Raw genomic sequence first — 17,542 nt, 5'->3', positions numbered from 1 at the left:
ATCGCAACTTCAAGCAACATTACAAAATGATCTGACTGATCTATTTCTGTAGGGAAAGTCTCTCTGGGAAGAGTGTATGCTTTTATGATGAAAGGTGATTCAAATGGATAATGATGTATGGCACTGATATCAGATCAAGTCAGCAGCTCTGCTTTGTAATTTTCTCATTTGCTGCCTGAAACTGTAAAACATGATGGGTCAAATAATTGCAACCGGCTATCTACTTATACACTCACATAAATAAACAAAAGTGGTTAAAGAAGAATTATGTTTTTTTTTTCCGTTATTGAGTTGCCCATGGAAGGTCTTGCATGTCAACCTCACCTTTTGCTGCATTCTGCTTGCCAGTCCTTGCCTTGGGCATGTGCCAGGAACTGAAGACAGGCACTACAAACAAAGAAGCCACCTCCTTGCTTGTTGCAGTGTTGGGCAGCTGTGCACCAAGGGGTATTGTCCTGTCCAACATTTCAGTTATGCCGGGTACTCACGAGCAAACATGTACGGTGAAACCGGTCCGTCGGACCGTTTTCACCGTACATGCCTGCCAGAGGGCTTCTGTACGATGGTTGTACTAACCATCGTACAGAAGTCCGCGCGTAAACACTACGCGGGGTGTGTCCGCGTCGTCGCCGCGACGATGACGCGGCGATGACGCGGCGACGTGGGCGGGCCTGCCATTTAAAGGCTTCCACGCATGCGTCGAAGTCATTCGACGCATGCGAGGGACGGCGGGCGCTCGGACATGTACGGTAGGTCTGTACTGACGACCGTACATGTCCGAGCAGGCAGGATTCCAGTGGACGGTTTTAAAACACGTCCAGGAATATTTGCCCGCTGGGAAAAGGCCCGGCGGGCAAATGTTTGCTGGAATTCGGCCCGCTCGCGCCTACACACGACCAAACATGTATGCTGAAACTGGCCTGCAGACCAGTTTCAGTATACATGTTTGGTCGTGTGTACGGGGCCTTAGTGTTATTGGGCACCTAAAGAGTTGTGACAAAGCACTACATTTACTTTGTCCCAGTGGAAACTCAACAATGTAAAAAAGAAAAGTGAAAATTCTTCTTTAAAACACTGAACCACTGATGAAAATTAGGAACATGGTATTGATGTTGATACAGCCTTTGTTGGTTTTTGCAGTAGGAACAGCAAAACAAAGCAAAAGTATCTAGTCTACATTACAAATCACTGTCCTTGAAGCCTTGTATTGAAGAATAATCAGCTCAGATTAACTGCTATTTTGTTGCTAAAAACAAATCTAGATTTATTTAGCTGTAAAACAATAAAACATCCCATGGGGATCTAATACAGAAAAGTGTTTCTAATCAAATGAAGGATATCAGGGATATTGTTTCTCATGACATGTTACAGAAAATAAAATAACCCCCCACATCATAGGAATCCTTAGAGGGAGGGCATTTGTATGGATCAGTATTTGCTTTATGTGAAACTATTTTGAAAGAGATGTCAACTCCTATCAACAGTTTCTCATACAACAATCATTCAGTGATTCCACTGAGGATTCAGTGTTAGAATATTTCTCTGACAGAGAGTCATAATTTACTAAACCAAATCAAAAACTGCGCTTTGAAATAACAACAAATATCTGTAAAAGAAAACACTGCAAGCAAAAAAAATTATAATGGAAAGCAGAAGTGCCCAGGAAGACGTCTGGCATGACGAAACACACTGAGAGGAGCAACGTGCTGATGTAATAGCGTGTGCCAGGAAGTGTGAGACGCTACTGTGCTTTTTGCCAGCCGGAAAATTTTATTATGCAATTCATATTCTTCTGAAATGTAAGTGCAATCTACTTTTTCCATAAAATAGCTAGTAAGGTTTTACACTATGTGGAGCTTATTTCTTTATGTCGATTCCGGTTTTATTTGGGTGCCATCGTGATAAGAACTACAGCCCCTACCCTCAACCCAGAGTGGATCCTGTGGGAGAGTCCTGTGAATATCCCAGCCAAGATGTTTGGCCACATGCTCATCTGACCTCTCTTTAGTTAGAGAGTCCACTATTTTTGGTAAGCCTGCATCTATACTAAGGTTGTGGTGTCACGATTTGAAGATCTTATTGGTGATTGGATGCTCATCACTCATGTCTGAACACTCATGAAGAGGAGTTTTTCAAACTTTTATGAACCTTATATCTGAGAACTGTATCAATATATCAGTATAATAGTGTATCTGCACTTGGATTTTGCTACACATGGGTGTCATATAATTTATTACATAGCATGTTATCACAATATTATTTTATATCACATTTGTTTTGATGTTTTTGATATACACATTTATATTGTATATTATTGTTTAGCACAACTCTTTTTTTATTTATTAGAAAGCTTTATTTATTAGAAAGCATAGTTACTTATGTGTTAATCAGTTGGACTGTGCAAAATCAAAGTATAGTACCTTGCAGCAAGAGTTGATCACTGGTTGTTTTGCTTTACTGAACCTTGCACGTTCCCATGGCTTTTAACCTTCGCAAACAAGTTTGACAGGGTTTACCTTAAATTAGCGCACATATAGCAAATTTTGTTGGTTCCAACATAGTTTTCACACTTTTTGTTTCCATCAGTAAGTGAGTAGACACATCCCCATCGGTCACAGAAAGTAACACAAACCTAATAAAGGTTCTAACCCTTATTCACTCTATCCAAAACCCGAAAAAAAAAAAAGTTTTGGTTGGAGTGATAACGCTTTAATGTTAAACTAAAGAAAATTGCAAAACATAAAGATTCACGCAGGTTTCCAATAGCTGTATTTACCGTTTAATAACGTCCTCTTGCTTCCGGCGTTTTTCATTCTTCTCTTTTAAGTAAGCCAGGTTTGTTTCATTTCTCAAGCGATCATTTTCCCGTGCAATGTCCGAAGCATTCTGTATTACCAGGCCATCATAAGCCTTAAGCCCCATATCTTCTATATATTGGAGGAAAGTGTCCAAAGTATCGTCCTCTTGACTTGCACTCATCATCTTGTCACAGATAATCTAAGAATAGGTAAATTGCTCTGTAGGCAACAGAAAAAAATCAAATCAGTCATCAGATTATTATAGTCGGGAATTGTTCTAGACTATTTCAATTGTTTTTTAAAAGCAGACATTTTATGAAGACAGTTTTTATACAAGGCTATGTAAACATTTCTTAGTAATGCATTGCAGGAAAATGTTTTGAACAACTGACTATGGCGTGTGTGAATTTGTGAAAATTCTAAACACTAAAAAATTGTCAAAACAGATTCGATCGCAATCTGCTGTAAACTTGCCAAACCTGTAACATCTACAATGTTAATTAATAATGATTTGTAGCCATTGTTCTAAGTACATGATATACTGTATATGTTAATTGCTTAAACTGGAAAAAAATATATTCCACCAATTTAAAGAATAATTCCACTTTTTTTTTTAGAAAAAGCAATCCCCTCTGGGTAATCAATGTATAATGCAGGAATTTTAAAGAGGAAGTATAAGTATACCTATAATAAGGCTTACCTATATCTAGTGTAAATATCTCCAAAATGTGCTCAGTTTAGGAGATATTTACATTAAATGCACTCAGTGACGTCACTGGTGCATGCGCTCTTAAGCAACGGCTACCCGTGCCGTTCCTTCTGAGCCCTGTGCCATGAAAGGCGGCTCCCGTGCGCATGCGTGTGAGTGACATCATCACGGCTCTGGACAGTCACAGAGCCAGAGCCCACGAACCTGGAAGCAAAATGGGTGAAGATAGGAGCGGCTGCAGTGCTGACATTGCGGCCCTGGAACAGCTTCGATTTGTAATAAGTTTTACATAATGTGCGTCTATGCAATACATACTAATGCCCTGTACACACGATCGGTCAATCCGATGAAAACGGTCTGATGGATTTTTTCATCAGTTATCCAATAAAGCTGACAGATGGTCAGTCGTGCCTACACACCATCGGTTAAAAAAACGATTGTGTCAGAACACGGTCACGTAAACCACGTACGACGCCACTATAAAGGGGAAGTTCAAATCCAATGGCGCCACCCTTGGGCTGCTTTAGCTGATTTTGTGTTATTAAAAGACGATTCGCGCTTTTCTGTCTGTTACAGCGTGATGAATGTGCTATCTTCATAACGAACGCTAGTTTTACCAGAACAAGCGCTCCCGTCCCCTAATTTAGTCTGAGCATGCGTGGATTTTTAACCGATGGACGTGCCTACAGACGATCGTTTTTTTTTCTATCGGTTAGGTATCCATCAGATAATTTTAAAACAAGTTCCATTTTTTTTAACCGATGGATAAATAACCGATGGGGCCCACACACGATCGTTTTGGTCTAATGAAAACGGTCCATCAGACCGTTCTCATCAGACAAACCGATCGTGTGTACGCGGCATTACACATTATGACTTTGCCTTGCAAAAAAAAGGTCAGCGGTATATAAGCTGTTTGTGAATGGAAGTGACTTTTTCATTATTCATCAGCTGATGCACTTGCAGTATTCTACTGAAGAAAGCTGCAAGGTCTGTATCCCTTATGAAAAGATTAACCCTCTGGGAGCATCTCACCAGAATTGATTTTTTTGCTGCATAGGATGCCTAAAATCTGACTTTTATCTTTATGCAGACTACTGGGAAAATCAGTGAGACAATAATGCGGGAGGTCTTCCATAGACCAATGGTGTACAGTTGTCACATTGCATAGAATTTTACAGAAAATAACAGAGCTCCTTGAAAAATGATAAATAGATTAAATTACAAAATGGCTTCCAAGTCAAATGACAGGAGAGTGTGCATGGCTCGTAATGAAGTCCGTTCACACATGTCCGGGGCAGCCCCAGAGGACACTGGAATAGGGTCCTGTGATTCTGGTGAATTCAGGCAAAAATTCGGACCTGATTCGCACCTGAAACAGAGAACATGGACGCGCTGGACCACTTGCTGTAAGCTGCAGCCGCAGCTAGTGTAAACCCAGCCTTATATTTTTCAGTCTAACCATTGTAAACTTTTTAAATGTGCTTACCATATAGGAACACAACTCATTAGGTGTACACTGCCATTATTAAAAAAGCCCTGTCACTAGCTTTAAAAAAACAGGTAAAATCGCAAAAAAATTTTTTTTTCTAAATGCATACTTGCAGCATGTTTCCTTTCAATAAACACCATTTAACTTGAGTTGTAATGTGCCTCTAAATTTGCTGCCAAATTCGACTACTTCAGGAAGAGTACATTCCCTATCACAACCCCCTCCCAGCATGCACATTATAGCCCAGTCCTCTTCTGAGCGTGCCTAATTACCCTTTGTACTGGCCAAACACATCTGTCCCTCCCCTCAACACCCTATATAACCTTTTATGTAGCAGCCACTAGCCAGCATAGAAGCAATGTGCCAGTTCTGAGTCTGCTGCAGCTGCTGACATCATATCAAAGATGGCAGCGCCCACCAGTAGTCTTAGGGCTTTTTCATTGTCCACACAAGGAGGGGGGTAATGGTTGTTGAAATATTCTGGCACAAGGTTCTCTTTATGGTATATTGTAACAAAACATAAAGCTAAACTCCAAGCACATTTTTTTCCCCCCATGCACTGGGGCTAGCCCCACACTACATGTGTCACCTGCTTGTTTTATTCTAAGGGAGAGTCCTGATCCACCGATCCTATCTGCAAAAGGACCGATTCAGCACTCCCATGCGCCAGAGGTCTTGAAAAAAGACTGTTACTGTCTATAGAGCGTGCTCTGAGCGTGCTGATTTTAAGAACAGTCTTTTTTCAAGACCCCTGGTGTTGGACCGTGGGGAACCACAGTTTTCCGGAGGATCGGCGGATCTGGTGAGTATAAACATTGTGCTCACCCGTAGAAAAAACAAACAATTGACCCATTCAGTCTGGGCACAGCCCCACTGCATGGGAATTTGTTTTTGTTTGGTTTTTTCCCGGATTGGGCTTTAATTTAAAATAAAATCTTAAGGAACCACTATATGCATTGGACATCAGTGTGCAATGCACTAGATAGATTTAGGGATTGCAACTGCCACATGCTCATTGCATGCTCATTAGGTCAGAGATATATGCATATTGCAGTGATTTTTTCCTGGTTCAGGCCATCTGCTTTAATAAATTAAGCCCAAAGTGAAGCATGATGCACATTAAAAAACACATGTTGTCACAATGCATGCATATGAAGTAAGTTTTGTAAAGTTATTCACTTAAAAACAAAAAACAACTTTTTTTTTAAGAATTTCCATGGCTGCGAATTGTTCCAAATATAGCTTAAAGTGGATGTAAACACAATTTCTTTTATGTCACAATGTAGAGAATAAGATTTCCTATCATCTGTGCCCAGTCTTGCCACACAGAGTTAATCCAGCTCTGAGAAATCCTCTTTTATTGTTCAGTGAAAATTAACAGACTTCCAGATAAAACCCTGTCTAAATTAAAAGTCGGAAAGCCTCTCTCCTTGCTTTGAGTGACAGGTTATTTACATATCTAGCTTGGACATGTTTATCATATGTTATGTTATGTTTATCATAATATGAGGTGATCCACAGGTCATTGTATATTACCAGGATGCGTTATGTGGGGGAGGGGTGGATTTCTCACGTTTTATACTGTGGATCACCTCATATTATGATAAACATAACATAACATATGATAACCATGTCCAAGCTAGATATGTAAATAACCTGTCACTCAAAGCAAGGAGAGAGGCTTTCAGACTTTTAATTTAGACAGGGTTTTATCTGGAAGTCTGTTGATTTTCACTGAACAATAAAAGAGGATTGCTCATAGCTGGATTAACTCTGTGTGGCAAGACTGGGCACAGATGATAGGAAATCATATTCTCTACATTGTGACATCCACTTTCTGGGCCAGATTCAGATACAATTACGTTGCTCCACGGCAGCGTAACGTATCTGATTTACGTTACACCGCCGCAGGTTTACAGCGTAAGTGCCTGATTCACAAAGCACTTACCTGTAAACTTGCGGCGGTGTAACATAAATGCGCTCGGCGCAAGCCCGCCCAATTCAAATGGGGCGGGCACCATTTAAATTAGGTGCGTTCCCGCGCCGAACGTACTGCGCATGCTCCGTCGGGTAAATTACCGACGTGCAATGCGCTAAATGACGTCGCACGGACCTCATTTGTTTAGATGTTAACGTAAATGGCATCCAGCGCCATTCACAGACGACTTACGCAAACGATGTGATTTTTTTAAATTTCGATGCGGGAACGACGGCCATACTTAGCATGGCTTAGAACACCTAGGGCTCAGCCCTAATTTTACGCGGCGTATCTCGACGGAAACAACGTAAAGTTAGATCGACGGGCATCGCGGACGTTCAGGAATGGCCGTAACTAGTCATTTGCATATTCTACGCCGACCGCAATGGCCTTGACTACAGAAGTTAGCGTAGGTAAAACAATTCTGATTGGCTGCTATAAGTTGCAATAGTTTGTTCTGCATTGCTAAATATGCCCATAAGAAAATGATATGACATGACAACTTGCAGCCTTCCAGCTGTTGTAAGACTGGCGGTTCCAGCTTGCCCTTCCAGCCAATGTTACCAGGATCTGTAGTCACTTTATACTTGAAGTATGTCTATACTTATTACTGTCTTACACTTCACCATTTACTTGCTTGCATTTCACCATTCTGTATTTAAAGCAGAACGCAGGGAAAATATATAAAAAAATATATTTAATATGGTAATGCAATCATTGACACAATTGCCAAATGTATTTTTGCATACAGCTTGCCTTTGTCCTTGAAGCGGTATTAATCTGAGCCTCCTGTAATCCTCTATATAGCACCACTCTATAATAAGCAAACTCTCCAGCATTTACAATGTGTAATATTGGGGAACCCTGGGATCACCGGCCAGCCACGTTAGTAAAAGCAAAGCAGTCTTTTATTTTTCAAAAGGAAAACAAAAGAGCTTGATTGCAGCATAAAAGAAACAAAATAGTCCACAGGCTGGGTATGAATCAAACATTTGGCTTACCGCCTGCAAAAGCTTGTCCCATAACAGGGTTACTTCTCCAATTGCTTCAGGAGTTCAACGGCAAGGTCACCAGTAACTGTGTTTCAGTCACAAGACAATCCACTCTTCTCAAACAGCTGTGTCCTGCTTCACTCCACCTCATAGATACCTGCTAACTAGCGTTTTCAATCCTCTCCCACGTAGGGTGACCACATTTCCAAACTACCATTCAGGGACACCCTCCCTTCCCAAAGCTTGTGCTGTAACGAATCACAGCACAGTGATTGGTCATAAAAGGCATTTATGATTTCTCCAATCATAAGCAGGGGGCAGGATTGTGCTCCTCCAGGCAATCCCAGCCAGGACAAGTACTGTCAGTGAGTATAGCGGTGATGTGGCAGCCTTTTTTGGGGGCATCAGATTGGCCCTGGGGGGTGGCTGTGTCAGTTTCATTCCGGGACACTGTATTGTTCTGGAATGAATGTGCCCGGGACAGACCTGCAAAATGCGGGACTGTCCCGGGCAATCCGAGACACGTGGTCACCCTACTCCCACGGGCGGGTTAATCTTTTCAAGTCCGAAGTCTCCATAATCGAGGTTGGAGGCTTGTTCCCACCCAAAGTCTCTACAAGCCTCAGAATTCCAGATTCCATATAAGGACTTAGCAATGTGGAAAACTGTAATGCCGCGTACACACGACCGTTATTCATGTCATGGAAAAAAACAATGTTTTTCTTGACATGATTCCTCTCAAGCCTGCCTTGCATACACACGATCGTGAAAAAAAAAATGCTCGCACAAAGCTTGGTGACGTACAACACGTACGACGGCACTATAAAGGGGAAGTTCCATTCGAATGGCGCCACCCATTTGGCTGCTTATGCTAATTTCCCCATCTCATAACTTGCTTCTGAGCATGCATTTTTCCCCCTCATTAAAGCGTACACACGACCGTTTTTCACGACGTGAAAGACGATGACGTGAAAAACGTCAAGAAAAATGCTCCGGAGCCTACACACAACCATTTTTCACGACCAATTAAAAAAATTGCATTTTTCTCGTCATGAAAAACGGTTGTGTGTATAAGGCAGGGTCATAGATTATAAATTTTCTTTTCTTTCCAGGAGTTGAAGAAAAAAAAATTACTTGATTCCTCAAGCAACACACTCCTTATTGATGGGGGAAGTCCTCTCACTGTGCCATTGTATTCTGACAGTGGGAGGTTTACTGCTGGTGGCTTTATAGCTGCTATAGCTGCTGGCAGTGATCATATGAAAAAAAAACAGGTTGGTTGTGCTGAAGTCGATCTATAGATTGACTTCAGTAAATCAAGCCTATCCGTAGATGGATCAAAATTCGACTGGTTCAGCAGGAACCTCCTGTAAGCATGTTCAAAAATAACATTTGTACAGTACACCAAGGATGAGATATGTGTCCTAAAAATGCTGGCTGTGGTACCTTTGCGGTTGGGACGATTTGGAGTACTCTGGGGTTCACACCCTTGCACAGTGAGGATTTCTGGTTAGAAAGGGGAAAACTGACTGAGAAAGGGGCTTAAGTCGGCCATAGATGGAGCATAATTTGGCTAGTTCAGCAGGGACCACAGTCCAATTAATTGGAACACATACTGTATCTCTTGTCTGGGACTCATCCTCAGTGTACTCTACAAATGTTATCTGTGAACATGCTTACAGGTGGGAGAGAATACGTGACCTAATTAGTGTTCTCCTGCTCCTTCATTTTCCGATCAGCAAGCTGATAAGAATTAAAGAAGCTGACATTTTTTGCATAATCACCCATCAGATGGGTGAATACCATTGCCATGATTTCATGATGGAAATCGCATTGATCGGTGCACACAGAAGATGCTTACAGCTATAAAAAAAACACTTGGATAATATATTAATTACATTTTATTTCTATGTCGATTTTCTCCCTGGGGACTCAAAGAGCTTTATCTGCTGTTGGGAACAACTGTGAGGCGGCCATTTTGGACATGCATGCCTGGAGTAAGCCATCTTGGGCATGTTCAGTAGAATATTATACTAGGACCAGTTTTAGACAGGAGCCAATGAACCTACCATCATATATTTGGAATTTGGGAGGAAACCTATGCAAGCACGAGGAGAACATGCAAACACAATGCAGTTAGTGTGCTGACCGGGACCTTAGTGCAGAACTGCTAACCACTAAGGCTAAATATAGCATATGTTTGAGCTCCTAAGATTATGATTTTTATACTCTAATGCTGCGTACACACGATAATTTTTCGGCATGTAAAAAATTAAATTTTTAAAAAATGTAATTTAAAATGATCGTGTGTGGGCTTCACATCATTTTTCGGGTTCTGAAAAACGACAAAAAAAATTCGAACATGCTGCATTTTTTAACGACGTTTAAAGCGATGTCGTTTTTCGGGTTGTAAAAAATGATCGTGTGTGGGCTAAAACTACGTTAAAAACCTGCACATGCTCAGAAGCAAGTTATGAGACGGGAGCGCTCGTTCTGGTAAAACTACTGTTCGTAATGGAGTACGCACATTCATCACACTGTAACAGACAGAAAAGCGCGAATCGTCTTTTACTAACACAAAATCAGCTAAAGCAGCCCAAAGGGTGGTGTCATCTGAATGGAACTTCCCTTTATAGTGCCGTCGTACGTGTTGTACGTCACTGCGCTTTGCTAGAGCATTTTTTTTAAACGATCGTGTGTGGGCAACGTCGTTTTAATGATGAAGTTGGGAAAAACTTTGTTTTTTCTAGAGCCTGAAAAACGTTGTTTTTTACATGCCGAAAAATGATCCTGTGTACGCGGCATTAGAATTGTGTAGTATTACCTAAAATTAATTATGGGGGATTTACTAAAACAGGTTCACAAAGAATCAAAGAGCAAAGTAATCAATCTGCTTCCAGATTTTAGCCCCCATTCACATTGGTGTGATTTGACATGCAATTTTACATGTCAAATCGAGTACAAAATTGCAGCCTATACCAACTGTCTACTATGTATCACCCTGGTACCATATACGTATAGGGCTGATAATGCTATTCTCCCCCATGCCACAATCTGTCCCCAATGGGGTGTCTGGAGGAATGGGATGGCACCTGATGCCTTGTGCTTAGCATATGGAACTCACACATGTGTCCAAGTATACTTGTTACTTTACTCCTGGTATTCATAAGTTTGACTTTGTATGACATATATCATCTTATGGCTAACCATGTTTATCACTTGTTTATTCTATTGATAAAAGATAATACAAATTATTGAGAAAAAATCACAGCCTATTTCTGGCAACGGCACTGTCCCAATCAGTGTGACGCCGACTTTGCCCACAAACTCGCACTGAAATGCGGGTTTGAAATCGTGCGAGTTCAGCTGAACCGTGTTCAGTGCGAACGCACCCTCATTGTCAAAGCTTAATTGAACAACCTGAAGTTAGAAGCTGTTACCATGCACAGCTGTGCCATATTCTACGTGCACCAGTTTTAGTAAATCATCTCCATTATGTCCTGGTCAAAAACAATGGCTCCTAAAAATTGACAGTCATATTGGCATGATCAAATTGATTCTCTTTCCTGAATATACTAAATGCTTAGAACATATTTACAGATGCAACAGGTGTTCTGTAAAATGCACACACAGTATCAAAGATTTTCAGGATATTGCAACATTTTACGCTAAAGAACACCACTGGGAGCAATGAATTCTGCTGCTACACTTGTAATTGTTCTTCTGGGATATGGTAAAAACAAGAGTTCATTCACATTGTTCACATTTATGCAAAGCCTATTCTGGCACTAGAGCAGTTCAGTGTATGAAGTGCAGTGATTAGAATTCTGTGTATAGATGTGGAAATGAGAGGCTTGTCACCTCAGATCCCTCACTTGAGGAAAAACTATGCTTTATGCCCTTATCTTATGAGTCACTGCTTACGCTAGTCAGAGTTACTGCCAGTATTGCATCGCCATAATTTGCAGCCCTGGATTCCACATTTCCTTTTTGAACAGTCTTAAAATAATAATAACACCTCCCTTTTGCATGCGTGCCAATAGGCACTCACCATTTTCCCAAGTTTGTCAATGGAAGCTCAAAACACAATAATACATTCCATTTCTCCTGTTTTCCCCTGATATATCCCATCACCACACTGTAATAAATCATGCACTGCTTTTATGATGCATTTAATTAACTGTGTAAACACTTATGTAGTCCTATGGCAGATGTTCAGATGACATACCTCACTGTGCCTCACTGTGTTCATGTGCATGCCTCACTGTGCCCATGCCTCACTGTGCACATACCTCACTGTGCCCATGCCTCACTGTGCCCATGCCTCACTGTGTCCATGCCTCACTGTGCCTCACTGTCTCCAAACCTCACTGTGCCCATGCGTTACTGTGTCCATGACTAGACTAGCGTTTAACATGGGAGTATATAGAAGGAGTGCCCAGCTTTGAAAAATCGGTGCTTCCCAGCCATAGGTCCCCCAGACAGCAAACTTTGCACACTTGTAGAGGAGAACTGGGGCTACATGTGTGTTTGGGGTCCAGGGGACCTACAGCCGGCCAGTATCGGTTCCCCAAATCCTGGGAGATTAGTCACAAAAAGGTGACTTAAGTATAAGCCGAGGGGGGCATTTTGAGCACAAAAAAATGTGCTGAAAAACTCGGCTTTTACTCGAGTATATACGGTAAGCTGGCCATAGACCAGCTAAATTGTGATCCATATGTGGGCACTCATGCTCAACAATCAATCTAATGATTGACTTGTCGAACAGGCTTGTTGAAAAATACAATGTCTCAGAGGGGAGGAATCCATTATTCATCTATTGTGTGGACGAAGGAATCTGTTTTTTTTTTGTTTTGTTTTTTCAGCCAGTTGGCTGAGTGAAAATAAATATCCATGGCCAGCCTTATTACGAAGCACTGGGATTTGGACAAAAGAGAAAAATTCTGGGATTTGGAGCGTTAGCATCACATTAACAAAATCAGATATTATAGTTATACAAGGTACCCCAAATCTGAGGTAGGAAGAGAGACATTTTCAGTGTGTTAGTACACTATATGTGATGACTAGAAGAGTAAGGCGCTCTGTCAACCTTCTCTGATAGAAGTTCTGTTCTCATATTCCAACAATAGAAATACACTAAAGGTCTGTACACACGATAAGAAAATTAGAAGTAAAGTTTCGTACGTCGAACAATCGATTATCTGATCGTTAGTATAGTGTTTTCGACAGCCGATTCTGACTTTTTGGAGTCAAAAACCTGGAGGTACATTCTATAATATTTTTAGTGTACATGAACACAAAATCCACTTTTCATTTAATTAGTACAGTTTTAATCCAAAAAAAAATTTAAGAGCAAGACCACGCATGCCATTACGTCAATTCTGAAGTTGTATTTGTCGTACTCTTCACTTTCGATATGAGACTAGCATGCAACAAAAATGGACGATTATTCGTTCGATAATCTAATTGTGTGTATCAGGCTTACAGTATAACTAAAGGCAAAACTTTTTTTTTAGGTTATGGATAGAGTGTAGAGGAATTAGAACACCTGTCAATCTGTATTCCTATTTCCCTGTTCACCCTCTCTATTTGTCCTTGTTACCATCATCATTAAAGGGGAAGGTAAAAGAAAATCTAAAATTTTTGGTTTGGTGAGTAATCTTCCAATGGGCACACTAGTTCTGGTGACCTGGGAGTCCCCAAGGAATTCCCTTAGCTTGCAGGGATTTCCTCCCACTTCCTGTTTGGTCATGGGACAGGAAATGAAGGTCAGTCTCCTCAACGGGGCACAAATGGTGAGAAAAAATCATAACCTTCTTTTGCTCTATCCAAAATGAAAACGTTTTGCCTACAGTTCTACTTTAACTGTGCCGGGACAGCAACAATTAGGATTTAGCTGAATTGCAAAGAAAGATAGAATGGCAATCTGGAATTGGAACCATTTATTATACATGTGGAATGTGCTAGTGACAGTCAGCAATGTGATGTGTGGATGGCTATATGCCAACCCTGGTAGACCTGCCTGCCATCCCAGGCCACAGCCTATGTTGGATATGCAGATATCCAGCTCTGATAGGGATGGCAGCATGTTATAGTTAACTATTTAATTAACGTGTAAAATACAAAAGAAATTTGCACAAGGGTGCTATCGGCTTCACTCGCTTTTCTTTTTTTGATCCATAGAAAAAGCAGCATACATTAAAAACAGCTAAAATCCATCGGGCCAACATCCATTTGGCTTGCTATGTGCAAGCTTTCTCAAGGCAATCAGAAAAAGCGTGCAGATAGCAAGGGAAATGACTGTTGACTGGATGGATTTTAGCTGTTTTTAAAATATGCTTTTTCGGATTAAATAAAGAAGAGTGGGTGAAGCAAAGAGTGCCCTTGTGGGATTTCCTTTTGTATCTTATACATGGACTATATATAATATAAAGGGAACACTTATACACTGTTTTTTTTTATATAGAATAGATAAAGATCTATGCACAGGGATCTCCAATGGTAACTGCTCTTTAGATACCAGCCTCCATTTCCCCCGATATACATACAGTATATACATGTATATATATATGGGGAGTGTAGCACAGGTAACTAATTTTTTGTTGCATAACTATTTAAATTCATTGTGCTTTGCTGGTAGCCCTGGGACTGCAGGCTGCTCTACATCAACACCATGATAATACATTAAAACTCCTTCCATTACCCTGTGATTTCTTTGAGGGTGATATCAAGTATGAATACCTGAAACACACTATACACTGTACACTTTGCACAACTAACTTTAACTGACGGTAGTTAACAGACATGTGTTATTTAGTGTTTACCTCAGGAGAGACCACTGAAAATAATCCAGGTCTCCCTTACCTGTTCAGAGGCTGACAAAATTCAGGCTCAGTCCAGAGGTGTCTTTTAAAAGATGTATTGCAGTACTTGAACACAGATGGGTAGACAAGTGAGGGTGCAGGATACTCCAAAAACACATGCAGATAATAGAGGACAAATTCCTGAGCAAAGTTCTGTTCTGGTTGTATTTAGCCCATCATTAGCAAAACATAATGCTAATAGTAGAGGGGAAAGCCAACTAATCTGCAATGCTATGTGAGCAGTGACAGTCTCTGCAGCAACCTCTGGCATCAAACACTCAAACATGTGCATATAGTTTAGGGTTGGGTCAATTGAAACACACTGGGGTATGAAGATGCAATACAGAAAACAGCAAGTGGTTACCAAGGGTAATGGAGGTTTCTCTAGCAGCCTGTCATAAGTGTGGCAGGTGGGATAGCCTATTGCAGGAAGAGTTGTTAACAGCACTCTCTACATGAGCAGTCTGTCTCTCATAGCAATCAGGAACAGATCAGCATTGCGGAGGTACCCAGCCTGTGCACAGGTACGGAAGAGGAAGAGTTAAGGAAGTGCATGCATGGAGTCCATACTAGGTGCACGGGAGGAACCCATTCTATTACTGGGAATGAGGTAGCAGAGATATGCTGGACAGATGGAGAGGGCATCAGCTGTGTGTGTCACTCCTAAATGCAACAGTGACCATAGTGGTGTATATTAAGAGCAAGAGAGTTAATTAGAGCACATTCATCAGTTCAAGCAAAGTAGCCCATATGTAAGGCATTGACCTTGCTCAAGGTGCCTAGCATAGTCCAGAAGAACCCACCCCAGAGTAGGTCCTCTATGTGACCCACACTTGGCGCCCAATGATGAGAGGAACATGGAGGAAGCGTTAACCGCCTACTACCCTACCCCAATCTTACATTCTTAATGTAAAGCACAAGTGTAATATGGAAACGTAGGTAAACACAACAAATGTAATGCAAGTTTGATTGAGAAAGAATGGAGTGCAGACCTTGAAGCATCTTGTATACATTAAAGTCCAGGTGAGTGGGAAAAAGAAACAGTATGATTATGGACCAGAACGTAGTCAAGGGTTCATATAGACATGCAAATGTAAGTGACAGCACATGACTAAAAATTGTCCAGGGTAATTATTAGAATCCATTGCAATTCGTTTTTACATGTAGAACAACTGAAGTCAGTCCAATCTGGAACTGAAGTCAAGCATAGGCTTATTAAGCTTCACTTGAAAGGCGTATACTTTATATGTTACTTTATATGTTTTCACAAAATCTCCAGAATAATTTCAAAATGTACATAGCTATTAAAATTCATGTTTTTCTGAGTGCAATTTGGGTTGTTCAATTTACTTCCAGCTAGCCTGCTCAGTGCCCCACTGCATGCCATTTTCTATTAAAATCCACACAGAATTTGGGCACTCCACAGCATTTTTTGTCTGGTGTTCCCCTTAAAATGTATACCAGATGGCCTAGTATGTGTTATGGGGGGAGCCCCACACAGATTTTTTTAGCTGAGCTGAAGACTTTTTATGGGTTACAAGACAATAAATCATATAAAAATATGCCGAGCTCCCACAGTCTATTTTTCTATCTAATCTTGAGAGAGACTTATAACTCTAAGTTGATCCACCACCCTGTTCCTTTTTACATTTGCTGTTGAATTTACATCCTAATGTCAGGAGGTAGTAAGAAATAGAAGTAAAATATAAAGGGAAAAAAGAAAACACTTTTTTTGGTGCTATCTATTTTTAACCTGCTGCTCGGAGCAAGATGTCACTGCATTTGCAGGGCTGCACTGACAGAGGTCTGAATAGGTAATAATAACTGACTTACAGAGGCACCCACCACTTCTCATCCCTGGGGCTGGATGTTACCTCATTGTACTGCCTTGCAATGCACATTAGGATAAATGGCACCAATGCACGTTACTAGCACAGAGGTTTGAACAGGCCCTTAAAGTTTTTCCTTAAAAAAGTTTGCTTTTTGCATTCTATTTTAGAGTGAATTGACTTCCTTAAATAAATAAAAGACAAACCTTTACAACCCCATTAACTATGCTGTGTGTTCACTAATCCACACTGGTTCATTCAGTTTTCTATGCTGTACCTTCTCTATTCTGCACCTGCTCATTTTGTGTGCCATGCTTTACAATCACTATTCCTCACCACCCCATACTGTATGTTCCCTATTCTGTAACACCTCTGTAGCAAAGTCCCAGGCCTCTTTAGGCCTAATTGTTACCACCAGAGTTAAAGCGGAGGTTCACCCAAAAAAAAACAATTTTTTTGCGCGTCACGAGTTGTCGAAAGAAGCCGAACGTCGGTGCGCAGGCGCCGTATAGAGCCGCACCGACGTTCGGCTTCTTTCGGCAACTCGTGACACGCTGTATGCGACGGTCGGAAGCCTGTCAATCAAGTAGGAACGCCCAGTCCTGCAGAAGACATACCCGGAAGCAGCGGTGAAATACGGTATGTACGAAAAAACAAACAAACAGCCGATTGTCATTAGGACAACTCGGCTGAATGTAATGTTAAAAATTTATTTTTGGGTGAACCCCCGCTTTAAGGAGCGCTGACATCCTTCAATGTAGCGTGGGTTACAAAGCATAGTGGTTGTAATGCAAGATGAACAGGTGGGCGACAGACACATTTTGGATGCAAAGAGATATATTGTCTGTTAAACAGAACTGTGGGAGAGAGGGTTTGGGCCA

At 41.1% G+C, this 17,542-nt stretch overlaps 1 protein-coding gene across 1 annotated transcript in view; it reads right to left on the bottom strand.

The window, feature by feature from the left end:
- Positions 1–17,542, bottom strand: part of NYAP2 (neuronal tyrosine-phosphorylated phosphoinositide-3-kinase adaptor 2) — a 218,756-nt gene that overhangs the window by 171,842 nt on the left and 29,372 nt on the right. The window contains exon 2 of the mRNA XM_040349138.1: positions 2,777–3,017. Within this exon, the coding sequence (XP_040205072.1) occupies positions 2,777–2,982 (206 nt within the window). The 5' untranslated portion in view covers positions 2,983–3,017. The remainder of the gene's footprint in view (positions 1–2,776; positions 3,018–17,542) is intronic.

The sequence above is a fragment of the Rana temporaria genome, chromosome 4 (assembly GCF_905171775.1).
Source record: "Rana temporaria chromosome 4, aRanTem1.1, whole genome shotgun sequence".
Lineage (NCBI taxonomy): Eukaryota > Metazoa > Chordata > Amphibia > Anura > Ranidae > Rana > Rana temporaria.
Note: the sequence above shows the minus strand (reverse complement) of the source record. Positions and strands in the feature narration are given on the sequence as shown.